General features: G+C 52.8%; 1 protein-coding gene across 4 annotated transcripts in view; it reads right to left on the bottom strand.

Moving 5' to 3' along the window:
- The window catches only part of RALGAPA2 (Ral GTPase activating protein catalytic subunit alpha 2), a 3672963-nt gene that overhangs the window by 3130546 nt on the left and 521121 nt on the right, over positions 1 to 21296 (bottom strand). For all 4 annotated transcript variants that reach the window (XM_069608069.1, XM_069608071.1, XM_069608070.1 and 1 more), the window contains exon 7: positions 15270 to 15385. In XM_069608069.1, the coding sequence (XP_069464170.1) occupies positions 15270 to 15385 (116 nt within the window). The remainder of the gene's footprint in view (positions 1 to 15269; positions 15386 to 21296) is intronic.

The raw sequence follows: 21296 nt of genomic DNA, 5'->3' as shown, positions 1-21296 counted from the left end.
GAAGGGGCGAAAAGAGCAAAAACTTCTACCTGTCTGGAGGGCGCCAAGAGACCTAGCGGTATCCGTGTCTTCCTTCATCCCCTTCAAGGCTTCATCAACCTTGTCTCCAAACAGATGTTCTCCTTCACATGGCATGTCTAGAACTTTGTACTGGACTTCAGGTCTAAAAGTAGTACATTTGAGCCACGCTTGTCGACGAAGTACTACGCCATGATTGATTTGTTTGAACCCCGACTCTGCTAGGTCCACCGCAATATTAATTGCATGGTTCGAGGCCTCCTCACCATCCCGTACTAGTAACATGGCTGCTTTGCGATGTTCTTCCGGCAGGTGTTCTAGGATAGGGGCTATTTTATGCCACATCTCCCTATCGTAACCCGATACAATCGCCAAGGAGTTGGCTGCTCTCACCGTCGTGGCGCCGACTGAGAGCACCTTTTTCCCGAAGGCGTCCTGTCTCCTTGCCTCGCTTTCTGGAGGGGTTGAACATTTTTGCTGTACTCTGGCCTTCCTAGCCGCTGCCGCCGATACCACAGAGTCTGACAGTGGCTGTGATGTTAGACATTTTGGAGTGGACTCCGGAGCTTTAAACTTTTTCTCAATACGCCCCTTAATAGCCGGTTCCGAGAACGGATGACGCATCGTCTTGAGGCCTTCTTGCCATACGTGGTCCAGGATTGGGATGGCAAAAACCGATTTCCTCCTTTGACCCATGTGATCAAAAAGAAAGCAATCTTTCTTCTGCTCCTCAGGGATTAAGCCGAATTCGGAACACGCTTTTCCCATCATTGCATGGAAGGCTCCCACATCATCCGGAGGAGATGGTTGTGCCTGACTCCTCGTAGACTCTACCTCTACATCCGAATTCCATGTTGGGTCTCTCGACGGTGACAGGGAGATGTCCGACCCTGAGTCACCTCGTATAGAATCTGACTCCGATAGCTCACCCTCCTCCTGCACTCGAGGACGATCCTTCGCCACCTGGGAGGCCGAAGGGCTTTTGGTCGTCGTGCGAGCTGCTTGAGCTTGTTCGTCGACGGAAGGTGCAGAAAATATCGACGATGAAGTGCCAGGCTGAGGGATCTGCGTATCCAGACGCTGCAGGAGCTTCTGAAGTGTATTAAGCACATCCAGAGACAAAACCGTCTGGGGGGTCAGCAACGTCGAGGATAGAGGGACCACACCCCCACTCGCACTCGTCGTCGACGTATTGGAAGGCCGTAGGCCCAAGTCCGACGGCTGCATAACCATGTCACCTTCTCCTTCCACCGACGACCCCGGCAAGGCCGTGTCTTGCAGCAGGACCTCAGGGGGGGCCGGTTCACAGACCTCCGGCTGCCAGGCCATAAATTGAGTCCCCGTCGACGAAGGAATCCCCACCGCTGCTGCCTGAATAGTAATCGGCATCGTCAGCGATACCGGGGTCGACGAGCCAGTCGCCGGCACCGAGCCTTTTGACTTCGTAGCCGATCTCGTTGCCGACTTCCCTGCTGAAGCATCTCGACTCACGGAAGACCTAGGACGGTCCCCCGAGGAGGATTTTGATGTCGCTTGCCTCTCCGTCTTGGAAGATGAGGAGGAGGAGGACTTTTTGTGTGATGAGGAAGACCCAGCATGCTTTCCCGCATGCTTGTCCGCAGGGCATTTTTCGACAGGCCTCGCCTTCTTCGAGGGAGGTTCCGACTTGCTCCTGGAGGCCGTGGAGCCAACTTCTGATGCCGGATAGGCACCCGCTCCGTCATTAAGCCAGTCGACCAACCTTCTTTTCCGATCTTTAAGGGTTTTTTGGGAGAAACCCTGGCATATCCCACATGTATCCGCCGTGTGGTGCGGGTGGAGACAGTAGATACAATCCATGTGGGCATCACCTTCATAGACTTTTTTGAGTCCACATGTCGCACAAGGACGGAATAAAGCCTTTCCGGACATATTTTCTTCAGAACGGAATTTCGCCGAAGCGAAAACACAACCTAACTTCAACTACGGGAAAGGGTCCATATAATGTACCGGGGATTCCCAGCCTGACGGGGAATATTCCAAGCATGTGAATCCATGAAAGATCCAATGCTGGAGAAGTAGGCATCCTCCAAATCCAACGACGACAGGAAGTCTCCTTCCTCCAGCTGACCCAGGACGTGCTGGAGTGTGACCATCCGGAACTTCTGCGCCTTGATGAACTTGTTCAGACGTCGCAGGTCTAGGATGGGGCGCCATCCTCCCGTCTTCTTCTTCACGAGGAAGTATCTCGAGTAAACTCCGGAGCCCCGAAGCCTCTTTGGGACGAGTTCGATGGCGCCCTTCCTGAGCATCGCCTTTACCTCCAGGAGAAGCTGAGGGACGTGAAACTCTTTCCTGGCCACGGGGGGGACGCGCGGGCACCTTCTTTGAAACTCGAGCGCGTGGCCCCGGGCTAAGGCGTCCAGCACCCAACGGTCGGTGGAGATGGACTCCCACACGCTGACGAAGCTCGCCAGCCGGCCTCCCACCGGGGTGCTTCGGTGGGGGCCCGACCCCACGGCCGGTTCAATCCTGTTTCGACGAGGCTTTGCCGCCTTGACCTCCTTGGCGACGACGGCGGGGTCCGCCAGACTTGCCTCGTCCTCTGTAGGCCTCCTGAGACGACGAGCGGGCCGCTTGACGGTAGGTGGAGAAACCGTCGCCGGAACCTTTGGAGGCGCCCTTGCCTCCGCTGCTCCGAAAGGGCGTCCGTCGTTGCTGCAGAACCCCAAGGGCTCGGGCCGTCTCAGTGTCCGCTTTAATGGCCTGAAGGGAATCGTCCACTGTTTTCCCAAACAGGTTGTTCCCATCGAACGGCATGTCCAGGACTCTGGTCTGTACGTCTTGACGGAAGTCCGTAGCCTTGAGCCATCCACGCCGCCTAAGGCACACGCCGTTGCCCAACTGGCGAAACCCAGTGTCGGCGATGTCCGTCGCAACAGTGATGGCGTGGTCCGACGCCACCTCACCTTCCTGTAGGATCTCCAGGGCATCCGCCCTCTTGTCGTCCGGTAGGAAGTCCAGCAGGGGAGCCAGTTTGTACCATAGCTCCCTGTCGTAGCGGGCCACGATAGCCAAGGCGTTGGCCGCTTTAATCGTCGTCGCTGCAGACGAGATGACCCTGCGTCCCATAGCGTCCAATTTCTTTCCCTCGCCGTCCGGTGGGGAAGTCGATGTGGAGGCCGCACCCCCCCCCGCTTTCTTCCTGGCCGCCGCGGAGACGACGGAGTCCGGGGTAGGCTGCGCCCGGAGGCACAGGGGGGCCGCGTCCGGGACCCGGTACTTCTTCTCGTACCGGTCTCTTCTAGCTGGCATCGTGGAAGGGTTCTTGAGGAGGGCGAGGCCCTCATCCCAAATGTCGTCCAGTAGAGACACCGCGAGGACAGTCTTCCTCTTGGCCTCGCGCCGTTGATAAAGGAATCCTTCCTTTTTCTTCTCCTCAGGGCAGAGTTGGAAAAGCTCGGATGCCCTGGCGATCATGGAGTGGAACGATCCAATCTCGTCGGGCGGAGAAGCCCTGGTGGGAGGTGACGACGGTAGATCCTCGTCGTATACCTCGTCGTCCGTACCCGTCGCTGCCGTGTCAGTCCCCGTATCATCCCCTCGGGTGGACGGGGAGGAGGGCTGGACGGGGCGCGACGGCTGAAAAGGAGGTGGAGGGTGAATCCTTCTTTTCTTGGGCGGGGGAACACCAGAAGGTCCCGGATCCCCCGACGGGAGAGGTTCCTCCGTCGGCAACGGTAGTCTCGTCCTTATCTCTGAACATAAGGACTGTATAGCCAACAAAATGGCCGCCGAGTTGTCTTGCGGCGCTGGCAGAGGGGAATCCGACGGGCGATCAGGGGCCCCGTCGGCACCCTCGACGATGTCGTCGTCGCCTGCGTCGGGATCCATCCCGACGGGCCGGTCTTCTTCCACGCCAAGGCCGTGGCTTAAGACCTCAATCAGCTCCTCCTCCGAGGTTGAGGCCGAATCTACGACGACGCCCTGCCCCCCCTTTTTCTTCCCCGCCAGGGATTTCACGGGGGTCCTATCGATGGGCACAAAAGAGGACTCCCTCCGAGGTGGCAGGGAGACTCTGAGCCCCGAGGTCGCCACCACTGGTGTAGCCTCCACAGGCTGAGCCAGGGCCGCCGCGACAGTATCGATAGAGGGCTTGGCCGGATGGATTAAGGCCTTCACCACCTTAGGTGCGCTCACCGCCTTATCCTTGACGGGGGGGGGGGGACACTGCCTCGCTCCCCCTCCGATGGGGCCTTCGAGCTCGACCGGGGCCTCTCCAGGAGCTTCACCGGGTGCTCGCCCTTCCTCTTACCCGACCCAGAGCGTTGGCTCGCTGCTGAAGGTGCCGGGGAGGGTGCGCCCTGCCTGGCGCCCGTAGAGCCCGACCGTTCGGCGCTCCCGGTGCCAGCGGACTCGCGGTGCTTGGCCTTGTGTTGGACCCCCGTCGCCGGGGCGTCCTCAAAGGTCTTAGAAGACCGCTCGGATTTCTTCCTCTTCTTCTCGCCTGACGGGCTCTTCCCTTCCAGCCAGTTGGCGAGACGTTGATGGCGGTCCTTCATGGTCCGCTCCGACATGTTGCCGCAAAACGCACAGTCCTTCTCCACGTGCGTCTTGTCCTCATGTAAGCAGTAGAGACAAAAGGAGTGTTCGTCCTCCTTAAAGACGTTCTGCAGCTGGCATCCAGGGCAGATCCTGAACAGCTTTCCGGGCGTCAAGCTTCCCTTCTCCTGGGCCATGTCCGGGCCTGAGAAACTTCTGGAGTCCTCCAAAAGCGTAGCTCGACGAAATCTTCACCCTTGAGGGGCGCAGACGAATCCGACACGGGTCCCCGTTGATCGGATGGAGAGTCGGTGGAGCTTGAGGCTCTTTTGACCGAAAAAAACGAAGTTTTTGAGAAAAAACGTGAAAAAATAGCACTAACGCTCGAGAGCAATAGCACGAGGATCCCAACACATGAACGTGCGGTAAAAATCTGAAGATGGCTGCCAGAGGCGGTGCTTAGGTAGAGGGCAGTCATTGGCTGTGGTCAGTATGACGCAGAGACCAGTGATTGGTTATTACTACGAAAGACAGATCAGAAACGAAACTGATACTGGTTTTTTCTTTACCGAGGATTCCCAGCCTGACGACAGGGAATATTCATGAGCATGTGAATCCATGCCAGACCCCATGCTGGAGAATGCATGCTTCGGGGAATTCTTTTAAGCCCCAATGGCCACAAAATAAGTGTGGCCCGTACACACCTGAACTCCAAAACGGTTTATAGTCTTTTCAACAAAAGAAATGCATTGAAAAAGAAATCCATCGAAGTAAAAGCACAGAATGTATCTTTTACATTTAAACGTACATATCCATCAAAACCTGTCCATCGAATATAGGAATGGACAAGTTTCGATGGATATGTACTTTTAAATGTAAAAGATTAAAAGATAGCATTTCGATGCATTTACTTTTCACGTTAAAACGTTACACGGCGTTGTCCAGTGCTGAAATCTTCAAAGTATTTTGGCACTGGCCAGCTTCAAGTACCGTTAGTGTTTATTATTTTTGTGGGGTGGCCTCTCCCCCTCCCCCCAACTCCTAAGGGCACCCCCCTAACCCTAATCGAAATCCAACAAAAGGTATTCAATGAAAGTGCATTTTGATGGAAATGGCCTTCAATGAATATAATTAGATGGATATTAATTCGATTAACCCCTTCAGTGCCAAGGATGAGATAGCCGGGATCGCTCAAAACTGTAATCCAACCCCCGGGCTATGTGAGGGGGAGGTCCTCTCTCACTGCCAGGGTGCTGGATTACCTTCAGTTTCACGTCGGCATGCGTAAAGCACGTCGGCATGAAACTGAAAGTAAAAGCACTGCAGCAGCCATTTGCGGCTGCTGCGGTGAATAAAGAAGGTGAGTGCTCTTTGTCAGCCTCGATCTCTGGCTGTATTTCAAGCCGGAGATCGAGGTGGGCATCGTTGGAAAGGGGAGATTCTCCCCTTTCCAACGATACCCATTGTGTGGCATTGCTGCTCACGGATCGGGCGCAGAGCGCGCGATCCTTGGGCAGCAATGTCACTGGATCAATAGAGATCCGTTTGTGACGCGGGGGGCTGCTTACTAGGCAAGCGGCCCCTTTCCCCCCCGTGACCCCAAAGCATGGGGCCACAGCGCTGGAGACCCCTGGGGCAGATGATCACTGCTCCCAGGGGTGAAAATGAAAAATAAAAAAAATATTTAAAAAATCGAGGGAAGGGGGAGGGGGTTTGGGGCCCTGGGGCCCACTAGACCACCACGGATATAGGAAAACGTGGTGTCCTTGGAAAGGGGAGATTCTCCCCTTTCCAATGACACCATGTATATGACGCATTGCTGGTCACGGATCAACGCAAAGCGCTCGAACCGTGACCAGCAACCCACTGGACCACAAGGGAGAAGTTTGTGACGTGGGGGGGCTGCTTACAGTAAGCTGCCCTCTCCCCCCCGTCCCCCAAAGCATGGGGCACATATGTGCACAACCCTGGGGGCAGATGGCTGATCTCCTGCCCCCAGGGAAGGGGCAAAAATAAATAATTAGTACAGGGATGGGGGCCTGGGATTTTTTTGCCCCCATGTAATGGTGGTGGCCCTCCCCCTCCCACACCAAGTGGAAAGGTGGGGCCACCCCTTGTAACCCTCCCTGGGGGCAGATTTATGCCCCCAGGCAGGAGTACACGAGGTGGCCCCGCCTTGGGGGGTGGGGGAAGGGGGGAATGCCACCAGGAATTAGTGTGCAGGGCCCCCAAAGGATGGCTGATCATCTGCCCCCAGGGAAGGGGGCAAAAAATTAAATAAAAAATGAAAACAAAAAGGGAATTTTGGGTGGGATTTGGGGGGCCACCAGGGATTTATTTTACAGAAAAGGGGGGTGGCCCTCTCCCCCTCACCCCAAGGGGAAATGGGGGCACCCCTTGTAGCCCGCCCTGGGGGCAGATATCTGCTCCTAGGAAGGGGCATCTGACCCCAGGGAGGGCTGCATGAGATGCCCCCCCCTGCATTTGGTGTGGGGGGGGTAGAGGGTCAGCCCCCCCCCCCATCACATTAGAAAACTACCTGGCGGTTTAGGGTGCCCTTCAGCCCGCCCTAAAGTGTAGTGTACCTTTTCCATTTTTTTCTTTGTTTACGAAACTTGCCTTGGTGCAGAGGGGCACACTGTTGTGCCAATCTGGCACCGGGGTGCCCAAACCCTACTGCCCCACCCACTGGGGGGCATGTCCCACCATTTTTGGGGGCCCTCTCCCCCCCCACCCCAAATGGAGGGGGGTGTTTCTCACGCAGCCATTTGTAGGAGGCCCAGGGAGGCCTGCATGAGGTGCCCCTGCCACCCATTTGGGGTGAGGGGTGAGAGGGCTTCCAAAAATGGTGGGACAGGCCCCCCAGTGGATGGGGCAGTAAGGGTTGGGCACCCCAGGGCCAGATTGGCACATCAATGTGCCTCTCTGCACCAAAGGGAGTTTGGTTACCAAAGGACAAAAGTGAAAATGGTGGAACGCTTTTTAGGGGGGGCTGTGGGGCACCCCAAAGGGTCAGGGAATTTTTTAATGGGATGGGGTGTTGACCCCCAACCCGCAATGGAGTGGGTGCCATGTCATGCAGCCCTCCCTGGGACCAGATATATGCTCCTAGGAACGGACGCCTGAGCCCAGGGAGGAGTGCAGGACAGCCCCCCCCCCTTATCTGCCCCTGCGGAGGGCTACATGAGATGGGACGCCCCTCCAATTGGGGTGGGAGTGGAGAGATGCACCCCCCTTCACATTAGAAAATTCCACAGCGGTGTAGGGGGCCCCTCCGCCCCCGCTAAAGGGCAGCCTGCCATTTTGAATTTTTTTCTTTGTTTACTATACCTGCCTTGGCATTGAGGGGCACATTGGTGTGCCAATCTGGCGCCGGGTGCCCAAACCTTACTGCCCCACCCACTGGGGGGCCTGTCTCACCGTTTTATGGGGGCCCTCTCCCCCCACCCCAAATGGAGGGCAGGGTGTACCTCACGCAGCCATTTGTAGGAGGCCCAGGGAGGCCTGCATGAGGTGCCCCTGCCACCCATATGGGGTGAGTGGGGAGAGGGCCCCCAAAAATGGTGCGACAGGCACCCCAGTGGGTGGGGCAGTAAGGTTTGGGCACCCCGGGGCCAGATTGGCACATCAATGTGCCTCTCTGCACCAAGGGGAGTTGGGTGACCAAAGCAAAAAAGTGAAAATGGTGAAACGCTTTTTAGGGGGGCTGTGGGGCACCCCAAAGCATCGGGGAATTTTCTAATGGGATGGGGCGTTGACCCCCTCCCCCCACCCGCAATGGAGTGTGTGTGGCATGTCATGTAGCCCTCCCTGGGACCAGATATCTGCTCCTAGGAACGGATGCCTGAGCCCAGGGAGGAGAGCAGGACAGCCCCCCCCCTTATCTGCCCCTGCGGAGGGCTACATTTTGCTGGTGTGACCGTAGGTAACATGTTTTTTGTTTTGTTTACAGCTTTTTCTACCCGATCAGCTGCAACGTTATGGGAGTACTGTTTTTTATTATTCTATGGTTAGGGCCCACTGCCAGTGGGGTGGGTGAGACGGGGGCTGGATTGTTGGTGGTGTGGGTGGGAATGGCCCATCTGGGCAGATCACCTCCAACTGTCCTGGAGTTGCAGCTGGGCTGCATTACAGCTTTTCCCTTCGGGGAGGTATTGGCACACTGCCGAGACTCCTTGGTGGGGAGAAGCTGTAACGCAGGGCAGCCAGGGCTCCAGCAAAGTCGGCTGTAATATCCCTGGCCTTAGGCACCCTTCTCCCATGTGGGTCTTTGCCAGGGGTTCTGGGTAATAAATTCTGGGTCGATTTGCACAAGTCAGACCTCTGGATTCCCACAGGTGCCCTCTTTTGGGAAATGCATGGGGTTCCCCGTTTCCCTTGCTGGCTTCGACACCCTAGGCCCAAATCTTAAGGTTGCCCACATGAACAAAATGGGCAGTGGCAAAAGGCTTTGGGTTACCAGTGAGTTACCCTTTTCCGCCCCTGGTAGTTGCACCCACACATGTGAGGTACCATTTTCATCGCGACACCTGTGGGAACGCAGGAAGGTATAACATTTGTTGTATTTGTGTGGTTTTCATAACGTTTTGACCCATTTGCTGGTGCCCTTTGTCACACAACCCTTTCATTTGGCAAATGTGACCTACATTTAGTTGCTGCTTTAGGCACAATACACTTTTGTAACCTGCACAAGTCACCTACCCTTGAAAAGGTCTGCCTATGCTCTTTCAAAAAAGTATGCTTGCCGTTTCTCACCACATTGGATTTCCCGATTTACACATGCTAAGTGCGTCTGTTCAGGCTGTGAGCATAAAACTCCTGTGTACCATGGCTCAGTGTTTGGCTTGTGGTATTGCTTGTTTTGTAAAATTACAAAAAATGTGTGCTTTCCTAACTGCAAGAGTCGGGGGAATGTAGCGGAGCATTGCTTTTCTCAAAATTCATAGAAGCCATTGCCGTACCAAGCCAACCACGTCCAACACATACCTTTTATTTCGGTCATTTTCCCGCTTTTCCCCCAATCTATGGCATTTTCCCCTGCCTAGTTGTTGCCTGACCTACGCAAATCACCCCTTCATGAACTTGGAATTTTGTCTAAGTTTCAGAAATATATGCCTTTCTGTCCTCCAATTCGGCTTTCATATCCTTTTCTTCCATTGCATCCATGCATGTCCAATTGGCAAAAATGGCCAAAAACGCCTACTTCTCACAAAACAGTTGATAACCACAAAAATATATTTTTTTCGTTTCCACTCAACCTGTTCTTGAAAGCCAGGAAATTGGGGAATTCAGCACAGCAAACCATTTATTCCTAGCTCTTACAAGGAAAAAACCAGAGGCTTCTTTGTACATCATTTTATTGCCATTTTTTGAAAAGACCCAACATTTTCGCCCTTTTTTGCTGAGTTTCACTCACCCCCCTACAGCAACCTTGGATTCCTGGGTGGCGTTACGACTGCCAACATGTGGGAAAAAAGGAGGCAAATTTGGCCGAGATATCTCATGTAACAAAAAAGTTACAAAACATTGAATGGCCACATAACGAAATCACCAAAAAAGGCCTTGGCACTGGGGGGGGGGGGGGGGAATACCCATGGCACTTAAAGGGTTAATCTAATTTCGATGGATAGTCCAGATAACCTTCAAAATGAGCCAGGTGTGCTGAAAAAGCCAGCAAGTCATCCAGCAGACAGGTGACAGAGTCCAGACCCTTGTCATGAGCACAATGGCAGAACCTAGTCCATTTACTTACACTGGGACCATGGCTAGGGCCTCTTGGCCTGCTGAATGATGTCCCAGTTGTCATCTGAAATGGTAGAAACATGAGCATGAAATCCATAAGTGAATGTTTGCCAACAGGGGATGCGTAAACCAAAATGGGGTTTTTGAGTAGTCTCCGACCGGGCCCCAGCAAGGCCCTCATGCATCTTGAACCCTGTTGTCCAGCGGTATTCCACACTTAGTTATAAGGGAGTGTCTCTGGGTCACAGAACAGGAGAATGAGGGCCCGGTGGACAAATCTCAGTGTCTACCATGGTGTGCCATGCCGCTGCTTCCCCCCCTTGACACAGCCCATTCTTATGTGTAGGGATCAATATATGCATCCGTGCGTGCTCCATATTAAAAATTCAGACAGTCCAGCAACGAGGCCAACCTCTGGTGGGGGCGGCTCAGGGTCAGTGGTTTTCCACACATCCCACACCCTGCCCGTTCCGTACCTTAGGGTTATTCCTGAACGAGGAAGCATCCAGTGACAGTCCAATGCCCAAGTCTTCTCTGCCTTTCCTTGTGACGGTTGAGCATGTGTGTCTTCTCAATGCCGCGGTTTTCCGCCAGAGACCTCACAGCTTACAAGGTGTCTTGTCGCGAGACCCGTCACGCTGGGGACAAAACAGGTGTGCACCCACACTTTTCCAGACACTCGTTGAGGATAGATCATCGGCGCTGCATGTTGTTCCGGGTTTCCCTGCAGCCGATGGTTCTACTGGAGCACCAGCCCTCTCCAAACACGGCCTGCATAGGCCACCACAAGTTGTATTAATCAGAACTTGGGAGTTCCAGGGAGTTTTGATGCTGCACCTGAACAGGTTGTGGTAGGGTACCTCCAAAGCTGGATTATAAAATTTAGTTCATGTCAATGTTTCCAGAGAGCTGGTTTAAATGCTAATTCGGCGGCAGCTAACTCAGAGTTGCGGCCATCTTGTGGCTGCTCAACGGCGCCCCCTTGAGGGAAGGATTTCTGACCTGGTTTTGTCAAGATGGCAAAGGACTTGACAGTTTGAGTGGAGATTTTCTTCTTCAACTCGCCATCGGTCGAAGAATGAAAAAGGTCCACACCTTTAAAGGGCAGATCAGGATCCGCTCCTGCATTTCAGATGACAACTTTATGGCATACATCTACACCGTCTCATCTCGATCCCCAAGGCAAGCCCTCTGCTGGCTGTGTCGATGTGGGAAACCGATGACTACATGAGGTCCTTGCGCAATGGCCCAGGCATCTGCCAGACTGGCCTTGAAGAAGGCTTGCTTGTCCGAAGGGTGGTCGGGCTGAAATTTCCTGCGCTCCTGCCACAGCTTCTGGTAAGACACAGCCAAGAGGGCTTCCGCATTGGCTTGCCGCAGATGCAGTCCTGAGATGAAGTAACAGTGCTTTCCGAAGGAATTTGTCCTCCTTGGAGAGGCAACTGGAGGTGGCTCCAATGGAGGTAGACGAAGACTATGGTTTCGAATACAACAAGGCTGCAGCCACCACAGAGGAATGTGGCAGCAGGTGAGAGGAAAGGAGGATTGGCTCCCTGTCAATCAGCCTAAACCTGCTGTCCAACTACTTGTTAATCTGGGCATTGGCCCTGGGCTACTCACAGATTTTGCGCCACATGCAGGACATCCTTCTGTAGGGGGAGGCCAGACCGGATAATGGTGCGTTTCCCCAAGACTTCTGATAGCACACCAGACTTCGCCTGCCCCCCCATGAACTCCACTAGGTCCAGAAGGCGGTCATGAAAGATCTTAATTGATGCCGAGTGCTCATTATGGGCGTCATCAACGCCACTCCCCCTCCCTTTACACATACCGGGGACAATCCAAGCCCTGGGATACAAGTGCCGGCTCGCCCCCAGGTCCGGAGCTGCAGACAGGTCCAACGGCTGTTGACGGGGAGGCGGTGGTACAGGCGGAGGGGTCAGCATGACCGGTAGGGCCTGAACCAGAGGAGGGACTGGCACTGGAAGCGTCGGAAGAATGGGAGGAGTCCCCAGGAGAGGGGGTAGAGGTGGCGCCAATTGGGAGATAACCTCTTTCACAATGTCCTTCAGGAACCCCTTCATCTGAGGGGAACTCATGAGGAAGTGTCTAAAGAAGCGGTCCTCACTAGCAATCGGGTCCCTAGGAATCCTGCGCTCCGAGGCACTGGCCTTCGCTCCTGGTCAAAGTGCTGAGGCGCCTGGTGCGTGTAACTGTAGGGATGTGATGAGTAAAAGTACCCCTGTGGGGACCAAAATCCTGCACCGTAGGATCCGCGGCTGCTTCCATACATAAGGGGGCTGGAATCGTCCTGCAGAACCCACTTGATGGGCGAAAGCACTGGTGGGCCTTAAGCCGGATCCAAGATGGGTACCTACCTGGCAGCTCTGCCATGTGCAGCTCTGCCATTTTGAAGCCTTGCACTACGCCCCTGGTGGGAGGGCGCGAAGGCCTTAAACCAAGGGAGGCCTCAGACACAAGAGGATACAGTTTGGGTCTTGCAATCGAAGCAGAGTCGTCGACCTCAGAGAGGCATCTGGTAGGTGCTGAGCCCTCAGCCGGATAGCCGGTAGTCAAAACGCCCTGGATGACAAACTCGGAGCAAATTCCGGTATGCTGGGAGCCCTCAGCACCTGTGGCAGTAGCTGTGCTGGATCGAGCCAAGCAACAACTCTTGGATGTGGCACTCAAAGATCTCTTAACCCCTGGAGTAGAAGAGGATGAGACTAATCATCCGTCCAATGACAGCCTGGTAGGGTCCCTGGACCCCTCACAGCTTGGGAGCCGGTAGCCTGAAAGGCCTCACATCTGTGCCCGGAATGCCCCAGAAGAGCCCTGGGTCCCTCGGCTTGGAATCCGGTATCCTTAGAGGCCTTGGGCCTGCTGGAATCTGAATGCGAGGAACCCTGATCCGTGGGAAGGAGACTCTGTGCTGTGGAGCCGTGCTGAACAGAGGTCCTACCTTGTCTTGATGAGAGGTACAAAGTCCTTAAGGTGGAGAGGGGGAGAAGTGTGGAAGATCTACCCCCACCGCGACAACCGATTCTTCAAATCCCTGTGACAGAGCGCTGTGGGCAACACATGAGTCCCAGCAGTGGTCGGCCCCCAAACACTCAAGACAGAGTGCATGGGCGTCCGATGCCAGGAACGAGCAGTCGCAAGAGGCACACCTTGTGAAACCTCCTGCGGCCGACATGCGCTGCGGAGGTAAGGCACTGAAGGGAAGTGGAATAAGAATTGAAAAAACAAACTGGGAGCAAGCGGAAAGCTAAAAAAAAAAGGGCTCTGCGCTGGCTGCCAGGTCCTAGAGCGGCCATGCGGAAGAAAGGACTGAGGTGAGGCATCGGAGAGCAGGGCCTCGGGGGGCGTTCCCGCGCCAGAGGCCCTGCACACTATACTAAAATTAACAGGGACGCTCATTTATTCACTGCCAAAGGTTCCGGTACCATCCCCATGCTCGGGACGCCCACAAGGATGGAGGAAAGGGGATTAGAGGTAGGAGTATCAAAAATACTAATAAGCCACCCAGGCAAAGGAAGGCATAGAATATGCAGAGAAAGATGCACTATGGGTCTGAAGACCGGTAGAGACGGGCAATATTTTCAGTGGCAATTTTCAAGTTCAATGACAGTCTTTGAAAAGTTAAGGAGCGGGGTCCTAAATGTCATGAGGGCACCAAGGCTTGCCAGAGGACAGAACCTCTACAAATACCCCTCAGAACTGTTCATGAGGCTCAACAGCACTTAAACAGGCTTACAATATGTTGAGTGTTCATGAGGTACATCCCTAGAGAGGTGGTGCATGTTGCTGAACATGGTCTCACTATTTTCACCACCTGGAAGAGCTGGGACAGGTGGATGGCTATCATGCCAGGACTGTCCCGTCTTAATGTCTGTGAGCTTAAAGTGTTGCATGGCATAAGAGTTTGAGAACTGCAACAAATTGCCCTCCTATATTTTCAAATCATCAATGATGCCAAGGGTTGCTCTATTTATGATGTGTCCAGGTCAGAACACTCACTGAATGCAGATTTAGACATTATGACTGGTGAGATTGGATTTGCATGTATTTCTTCATTTTGTTTTCCCAAAGAAAGGCAGGTATGCAGTTACTTGCTCTGTGTCACAATATTGGGGTCAAGATTTCTTTTTTTTTGTTGGCGATTTTGCATTTTTTAAGTTTAATCTGTAATGTGGCCGCCTTTAGAGAGGTGATCCAATAGCGGTAAGAATAGTTGGTTCTCAGAGAAGTGAACATGGGATCAGGAATAGCAGCAATTCATAGAATTACATTTTTTCCAAAATGTTCTTTACATTGACACAAATAATGTAGTTAAACTGCAACTAGCTTGTTGGGAATGTATTTGCCAGTTCCATTGTGTTTAAAGTCGAACTGGAAATGATACTTGGATGTCCCTTGGTTTGGAAAAGAAAAATGTGGTTATATCAGTGTGTGCTTTTAGGTAAAAGATCTGTAGTTGTTTCAGCTATATCTATTTGTATCAGGGACAATTGACTTTTAGTTGCCTACAGTTTAATAAGGTTTTCATTTGATCCACAGGTTTGTCTAAATTGAGATACTGGGCTCTGAATAATGAAGTGTGCTAGAAATTAGTTCTTCAGATTCAAACATGCATTGGTTTGAATTAATTCTTAGTGGTATATCGTTTTAGGTAACCAATGACCTTTAGAGTGTCCCCAATATGCAAGGAGGCATTTATTATATGATAATTTGGGACTTATGCAGACATGAAAAACAGGACTATCTGGGCCGATGTGTGCCATATTCACATGCTCAGGTTTACAATGTTTAATCTCAAGGGTGACCAGGTTTGATGGCTCTTGCCATCATGATGAAAAAGATCTTGATTTGGTGTTAGAACCAATTAAAACAAACATTCCAAAGGGCAGGGCGTGAAGCCAAACAGATGTGAAATCAGACACCATCAGGGAAAGAATACAGTTCTTAAGAGTTGAAAACGTACTCACCTGGATTACCATATACTTAAGTAGTATCTGAAAGAAATAGCAGTTCTGGTCCTCAATAATCTTGTCACCCGATACGGCTGGAAGAAGAGGGGTAATCTCCTCGGGATAAATTTTACCTAAAATGTAAAAAAGGCAATTAAAATTGATTTTTTTAGGAAACTGGAAAATGCATTGGAAGATATGCAGACACTATTTTTCAGAGTGGAAGATGGGCATTATAGTCCAAATATGAGGAACTCCGCCATTTCTCAAACATTATACAAGCATGTACCTTTCGCTCATCTAATGCAGGAATTATCTAATGAAACACTGTTTTGTGCCAACTCGGTCTCAGAGGTACCATAAAATGATAAGTGATGTAGTAAGGAAAGACAATAGTGATTACCGAATGGATTCATGTAATGGATTTTGGTAAAATAGATACATTTCCATAATACTATATCTAAAACAAAGTGCTTACTGTATTAGTTTACTGGTCATCTACTGAGGGCCAGAGGCACAAAGGCAAAAATTCCCATGTAGCTTAACCCAAAAAGAATCACTGGGCATACTACTACTGAATTTGCATGTCCCTTGCGACCCCGGGCTTGGCCATTGCAACCCCTACCTAATCTATATTGAAAAAAAGGAAGCAAAAACGGAAGCTCTAAACTTCAATTTTTGCGTCAGTTATTTCAATATAGGTGGCTTCTTTAAGTTCCTGGGCTGCTACTGCGGCAGACGCCACGGGGTCTTGTGGTGCTTTCAAGAGTTCTGTAACTTTTCAGTGGTTGCTTAGCTCTTGAAAGCATGGGGGCGGGCAAACTATTCCTGTGACACTTCCGTTACTTCCCCTCAAGGTGGACACGATGGCGGAATGCACAACTCTGTACATGGGACAGAAGATGCCCTAGCTCGACCTGGGCACCTGGAAGAGTGGCCCATGACAGGTGAGTGACATCTGAGCCTCGTCGCCTTTACTGGTACGTTTCTGTGTGTGCCGTGCAGCTGCGTTTGCCTAAGCACTGGATGGCGGGTTAGACAAACAAGTTTGTTCGTGTCTCATAATCCCTGCTTGCTCCTTACTCACAGGTCTTTAGCATGGGCGTAAATTTTAAGGGGCGGGGGGTACAGGCATGTATGTCCCCCCCACAACTTCATGGCACATTATTTTGTCCCCATTCATTTGGATGGGGCACCTTTTCTTCAGATGTCATGTCTCCCCCCCCCCCAACATTTTCAGCAAAGTTACTCCACTGGTCTTTAGCTTTACTCCGCACTGTGCGTGGCCTGTGAATACCGCCTGTGAATACCGTTGTTTTATGTTGCATTACACCCCCTTGCCCCTTTCTGTTCTATGTGTGTAGAGGTTTGGCAAACCTTGAGCCTGTTACTGTGCACACTGCCACCGAGCTGTAGTGTCCCACTGCCAGACTGCCCAATGCCCACACCCATACACTCCTTTGCCCCAGCTCCCACCCCTTCCATTTCAAGCAGCACAGACAGGGCCCAGGTTCAATGCTACCTTTTCTTCCTTCCCTAACTACGGTGGTGTTAAGGGAAGGAACAAGGCACGTGGCGGTGGACACAGATTCGTACGTCAACGCCTCACACTTCTAAGCAAGAGCAAAGAAGCCCTCAGACCACCACAGTTGCGGGCACCCCCACAGTACCCCCCACTCACCTCACGAGGCGTGGGTGCTCGGGAAGGATGGCCACTGCTTTCATTGGCCCTCAGTTTAGCACAAGGCCTTAGAACCGATCAGCGTCATACGCCCCCACTCACATGGTATATATTTATCCACAGATAACTGGACAATGTCCACTTTTGATGTAGTAGAAAATGCTGGTGCTTCGTTTTTTCCCCCCAAACCCCCTTCCCCCGCACCTCTCAGTCAAATTAAGTGTGACACATCATGACATAGTAAAATCAAGGGATCTGTCCATGAGCACACGTGTTCCAGCGGGGAGTCAGGATTGGGGGTACCCAAGCCTCTTTGTTCTATAGGTCACTCACTAGTTCAAGCAGTGCTTATGAAGGGGGGTTTGACCACTTTCTAATAGCTTGCTTTAGAGGAAATACAAAAAAGGTAGTGCAAAATTCAGTGAAGGGGCTAGTATCGTTTTTCACGAAATGGGATATCATGTTTCTTTCAGATTTACACCACGTTCCTGGACCACCATAAATTACTAGTTACTCACCGTAGTGACTAACATACTCTTAGTCCTAGTCCCCTTTTCTCCATACTGTATGGGTGTCCCTTCCTAGGGACGGGAGACACAACCTTTTTCACCAGAAAAACCTTCTTCCCTTTAAATTTAGAGGCACGCAGGGGTGCGTCCCTAGGAGCATGTGCTCCCCTGAATACGCCCACCAGCAGCACTCCACAGTCCCCATTGACGAATCGACAATATTCATAATTGCCTAATGACACCAGTATTATTAGGGGGGATGGTGGGGCGTATGGAGGAAAGGGAATTTAGGACTAAGTATGTTAGTCACTACAGTGAGTAACTTGTAATTACTCTTACATCCCGTCCCCTTTCCTCCATAGTGTATGGGCGATTACAACTGAATGTAGCCCCAGGGTGGAGAGGAGACCCTCCTTAAACAAGTTCCTTAGAAGCCGCATCGGACTTGGAGCCGGCGTCCAAACAGTAAAGTTTACAGAAAGCTGAAGGGGTGTCAGATAGCTGCCCTGCTTATGACCTGCCACAGAACCCGTCGCTGGAATGAGACGGCCGTTGCCTTTGCCCTGACGGCGTGAGCATGCATGTTGGCTGGTGGCGGCTTGCACTGCCCCTTATAGGCCTCTTTGATGGCCGCAACCATCCACCTTGCGATGGAAGCCTTGGATGCCCGATAACCGGGCCAGGAACCCCTAAAAGGTGACAGAGCGTCCGATTTACGGAAGCCCTTCGTCCTATCCAGATAGAATTTTAGAGCGCGCCCGATATCCAGACAGTGCAGAACTCGGAGCCTCGTCCTTGGGCTCAACGAAGAATGTAGGTAAGATTATTTCCTTGTTTAGATGGAATGAGGAAGGTACCTTAGGTAGGAACGCCGGATGAGTCTGCAGGACTACCTTATCCCTGTGGAAAGTGGTATAGGGTTCTGAAGCCACCAGAGCCTGGATCTCGCTGACTCCGCAAGCAGAGGCGAGTCCTACTAGCAGAGCTGTCTTGATGGTGACCTTCTGTCCACAGACACCATTGGCTCAAAGGGTTTGTGCGCCAGGGCGCCCAACGATACACTGATGTCCCACACAGGGTGTGGCTTCTTGAGGGGTGGGTAAAGCCTAGACAGGTCTGCCAGATGTTTCACTACTGGGTTGTAAGAGGAGAAGACCTCCTCCCCAGAATTCCTGTAGGCCCCTATGGCTGCCAGATAGTTGCGACAAGTGTCCACCTGTACGCCTGAGTGGGCAAGGTGTGCAGAGAAAGAGCACATCGTCCAGTGTGCACGTCAGGGGTAAATCTCCTTAGCATCTGCCCAGTAACAGAACCTGTTCCATTTACCCCTGTATTGGCTCCTAGTTGCCTTGCTCCTAAGCGCCCTTGAGGATCTTCAGGTTAGCCCAAGATCGGCTAAGGTGCTTGAGGGTGATCTGCTCAGGAACCACGCTGCAAGGGCTAACTTCTGAGGAGTGGGGTGGAGAACTCTGCCCCCCTGCTGGGACAGGAGAGGTGCTGGGCCCAGAGGAAGGTGAATGGGTTGTCTGTCCAAGAGGCTGAGCAATTGAGAGAACCACGGTCTTGCCAGCCACCAGGGCACTATCACTATGATGTTGAGGTGACAAGCCTCCTTTATCTTGCGGAGTACCCTGGGGGATCAGGGGTGTGGGCGGAAAAGCTAGGCTATCATGCCCTCCCATGGAATCTGCATGGTGTCGCCCAGGGAGCCGGGGCCTTGTCCGTGCCAAGACGCGAATGGATGGCACTTCTTGTTCCTCCAGGGGGCAAATAGATCCACCTGGGGCTGGCCCCATGTGTTGAATACCACTTGCAGCACATGGTCTTTCAATTGCCACTCGTAATTGTCTGCTCCCAGCCTGCTGAGCATGTCGGATTCCAAGTTGGTCTCCCCCGGGAGGTGGACGGCCCCAAGGTAGATGTTTCCAAGGCCCATTTCCCACATGCTGACTGCTAGGTTGCACAGCGGAGGGGACCTGGTACTCCCCCCCCCCCCCCCCCGGCTTGTTTACATAGTACATGCTGGTGGACTTGTTGGTCTGGATCAGGACCGTCCTGCCCCCGATGAGCGGAAGGAAGGCCTTGAAGGCTAGCCAAATGTCTCTGAGCTCCAGCCGGTTGATATGCAATTCCTGTTCCTGCTGGGTCCAGAACCCATAGATTCAGTGGCTGTCCAGATTGGCTCCCTAGCCCTCGGGGGGGGAGGGGGGGGGATGGGGAGTCTGTCGTAATGATAACCTGCAGAGCCGGCTGCCGGAATGGTCTGCCTCTCCACAGGTTGCAGTCCTTGGACCACCACGTCAGGTCCACGTGGAGAGCAGGCAGTATGCTGACGAGCTGCACTCTCCTCATCCAGAGCCTTGTGTGTGGCACTGCCAGGAGGCCCACTGCCATGATACCCAGTAGACGATGGTACCACCAAGCTGAAGTCACAGGTCTGGTAAGGAAGTTCGTAGAGGCCCTCTTGATGATCTTGTCCTCTCAGGGGAAAAACCTTCTTGGAACTTGTATCTGAGATGAGGCCCAGGAAGGTGAGACACTGCATGGCCTGCAACTGAGACTTCTTGAGGTTGATGGTAAACCCGAGGTCGTGGAGTGTACTCATAAGCGCAGAGTAAGTGTGGACAACCGCCTCCAAGGATCTCGCCCTGACGAGCCAGTCGTACAGGTAGTCATGGTGGCCCTGGGCCCTGAGGAGGGCTGCCACTGCATTCATAATTTTGGTAAATACCCTGGGGGCTGAGTTGAAGCCGAACAGTAGCACCTTGTACTGAAAATGATGGCCCATGATCCTGAAGCGTAGGAAAGAATGGTGGGGTTGCCAAATCGGGACGTGTAGGTAGACATCCTTCAGATCCAGGGAGCACATCCAATCTCCCTTGTCTAGTGTCTCTACAATGAGTGCTGGCGTAACTATCTTGGCCAGCCTGTTCTTTTGTATGGCGAAAATCCTGGAATAGAAGCCTAATCCTCTGGGAGGATGGTACTTCTTCCACTACCTGGCTCTCGACGAGCGCCCGGATCGCCGCCAATAGAGTTGCCGTACCAATCCGTGGGAGGGGAGGAAGGAGGAGGGGGGGGGGGGGAGTTATAGGCAGACTGTCCCCGTGAACACTACTGAGAGGATCCAAGGGTCTGCAAAGTTCTGGCACCAGAAATGCACGTGAGAGGCTAGCCTGCCCCCCACTGGAGACACATGGACCCGGAGGGACGTGTCATGCCTTTTTTTTCTCTCTGAGGCTGCTACTGAGGGGGGGGGGGGGCTGTAAGAAGCCCTTGCACCCCACACCCTTTTTGTTGCTTGCACCTGTGCTGACTCGGCGAGCAGTCAGGTTGTCTTGACCTCCGTTCTAGGTATCCCCGGAACCTGCCAAACGCCAGTCCCTTATCGGAGCGTTGATGCTGCTGGGTGTACACCTTGGCCGTGGCCTTCGTAAGAATAGATAGACTTCCCGGGTTTGCAAGCTCTTCTTCTTATCCAAATCCTCGTCGGTGGTAGTGTGGGAGAAGTCACTCTCCTCAAAAGGAAGGTCCAATATGCGATCCTGGACGTCAGGGTTGAACTTAGTAGCCCGAAAGCCAGGCCGTCCTCATGTCCGTGGCGATGCAGATGGCCCAGCAAGAGGTGTCGATGTGGGCCACTGTGCACTCCATGATGTCCTGCGCTACCAGCTTTGCTTCTCCTAGACCCGCCTTAAAGCATTCCTGGCTCTGCGTCAGGAGCTCTGGAAGGAAGTCCGCAACTTCCCAGCACAACCTCTGGTTAGCCGCTGCAAGTATGGCATCCGCGTTGGCTTGATGCAGGTGAAGAGAGGCATTGGAGTACAGCTTTTTCCCATATGCATCCAAGATCAT

This window comes from Ambystoma mexicanum, chromosome 4q, assembly GCF_040938575.1.
Source record: "Ambystoma mexicanum isolate Mex_15411 chromosome 4q, UKY_AmexF1_1, whole genome shotgun sequence".
NCBI lineage: Eukaryota > Metazoa > Chordata > Amphibia > Caudata > Ambystomatidae > Ambystoma > Ambystoma mexicanum.
Note: the sequence above shows the minus strand (reverse complement) of the source record. Positions and strands in the feature narration are given on the sequence as shown.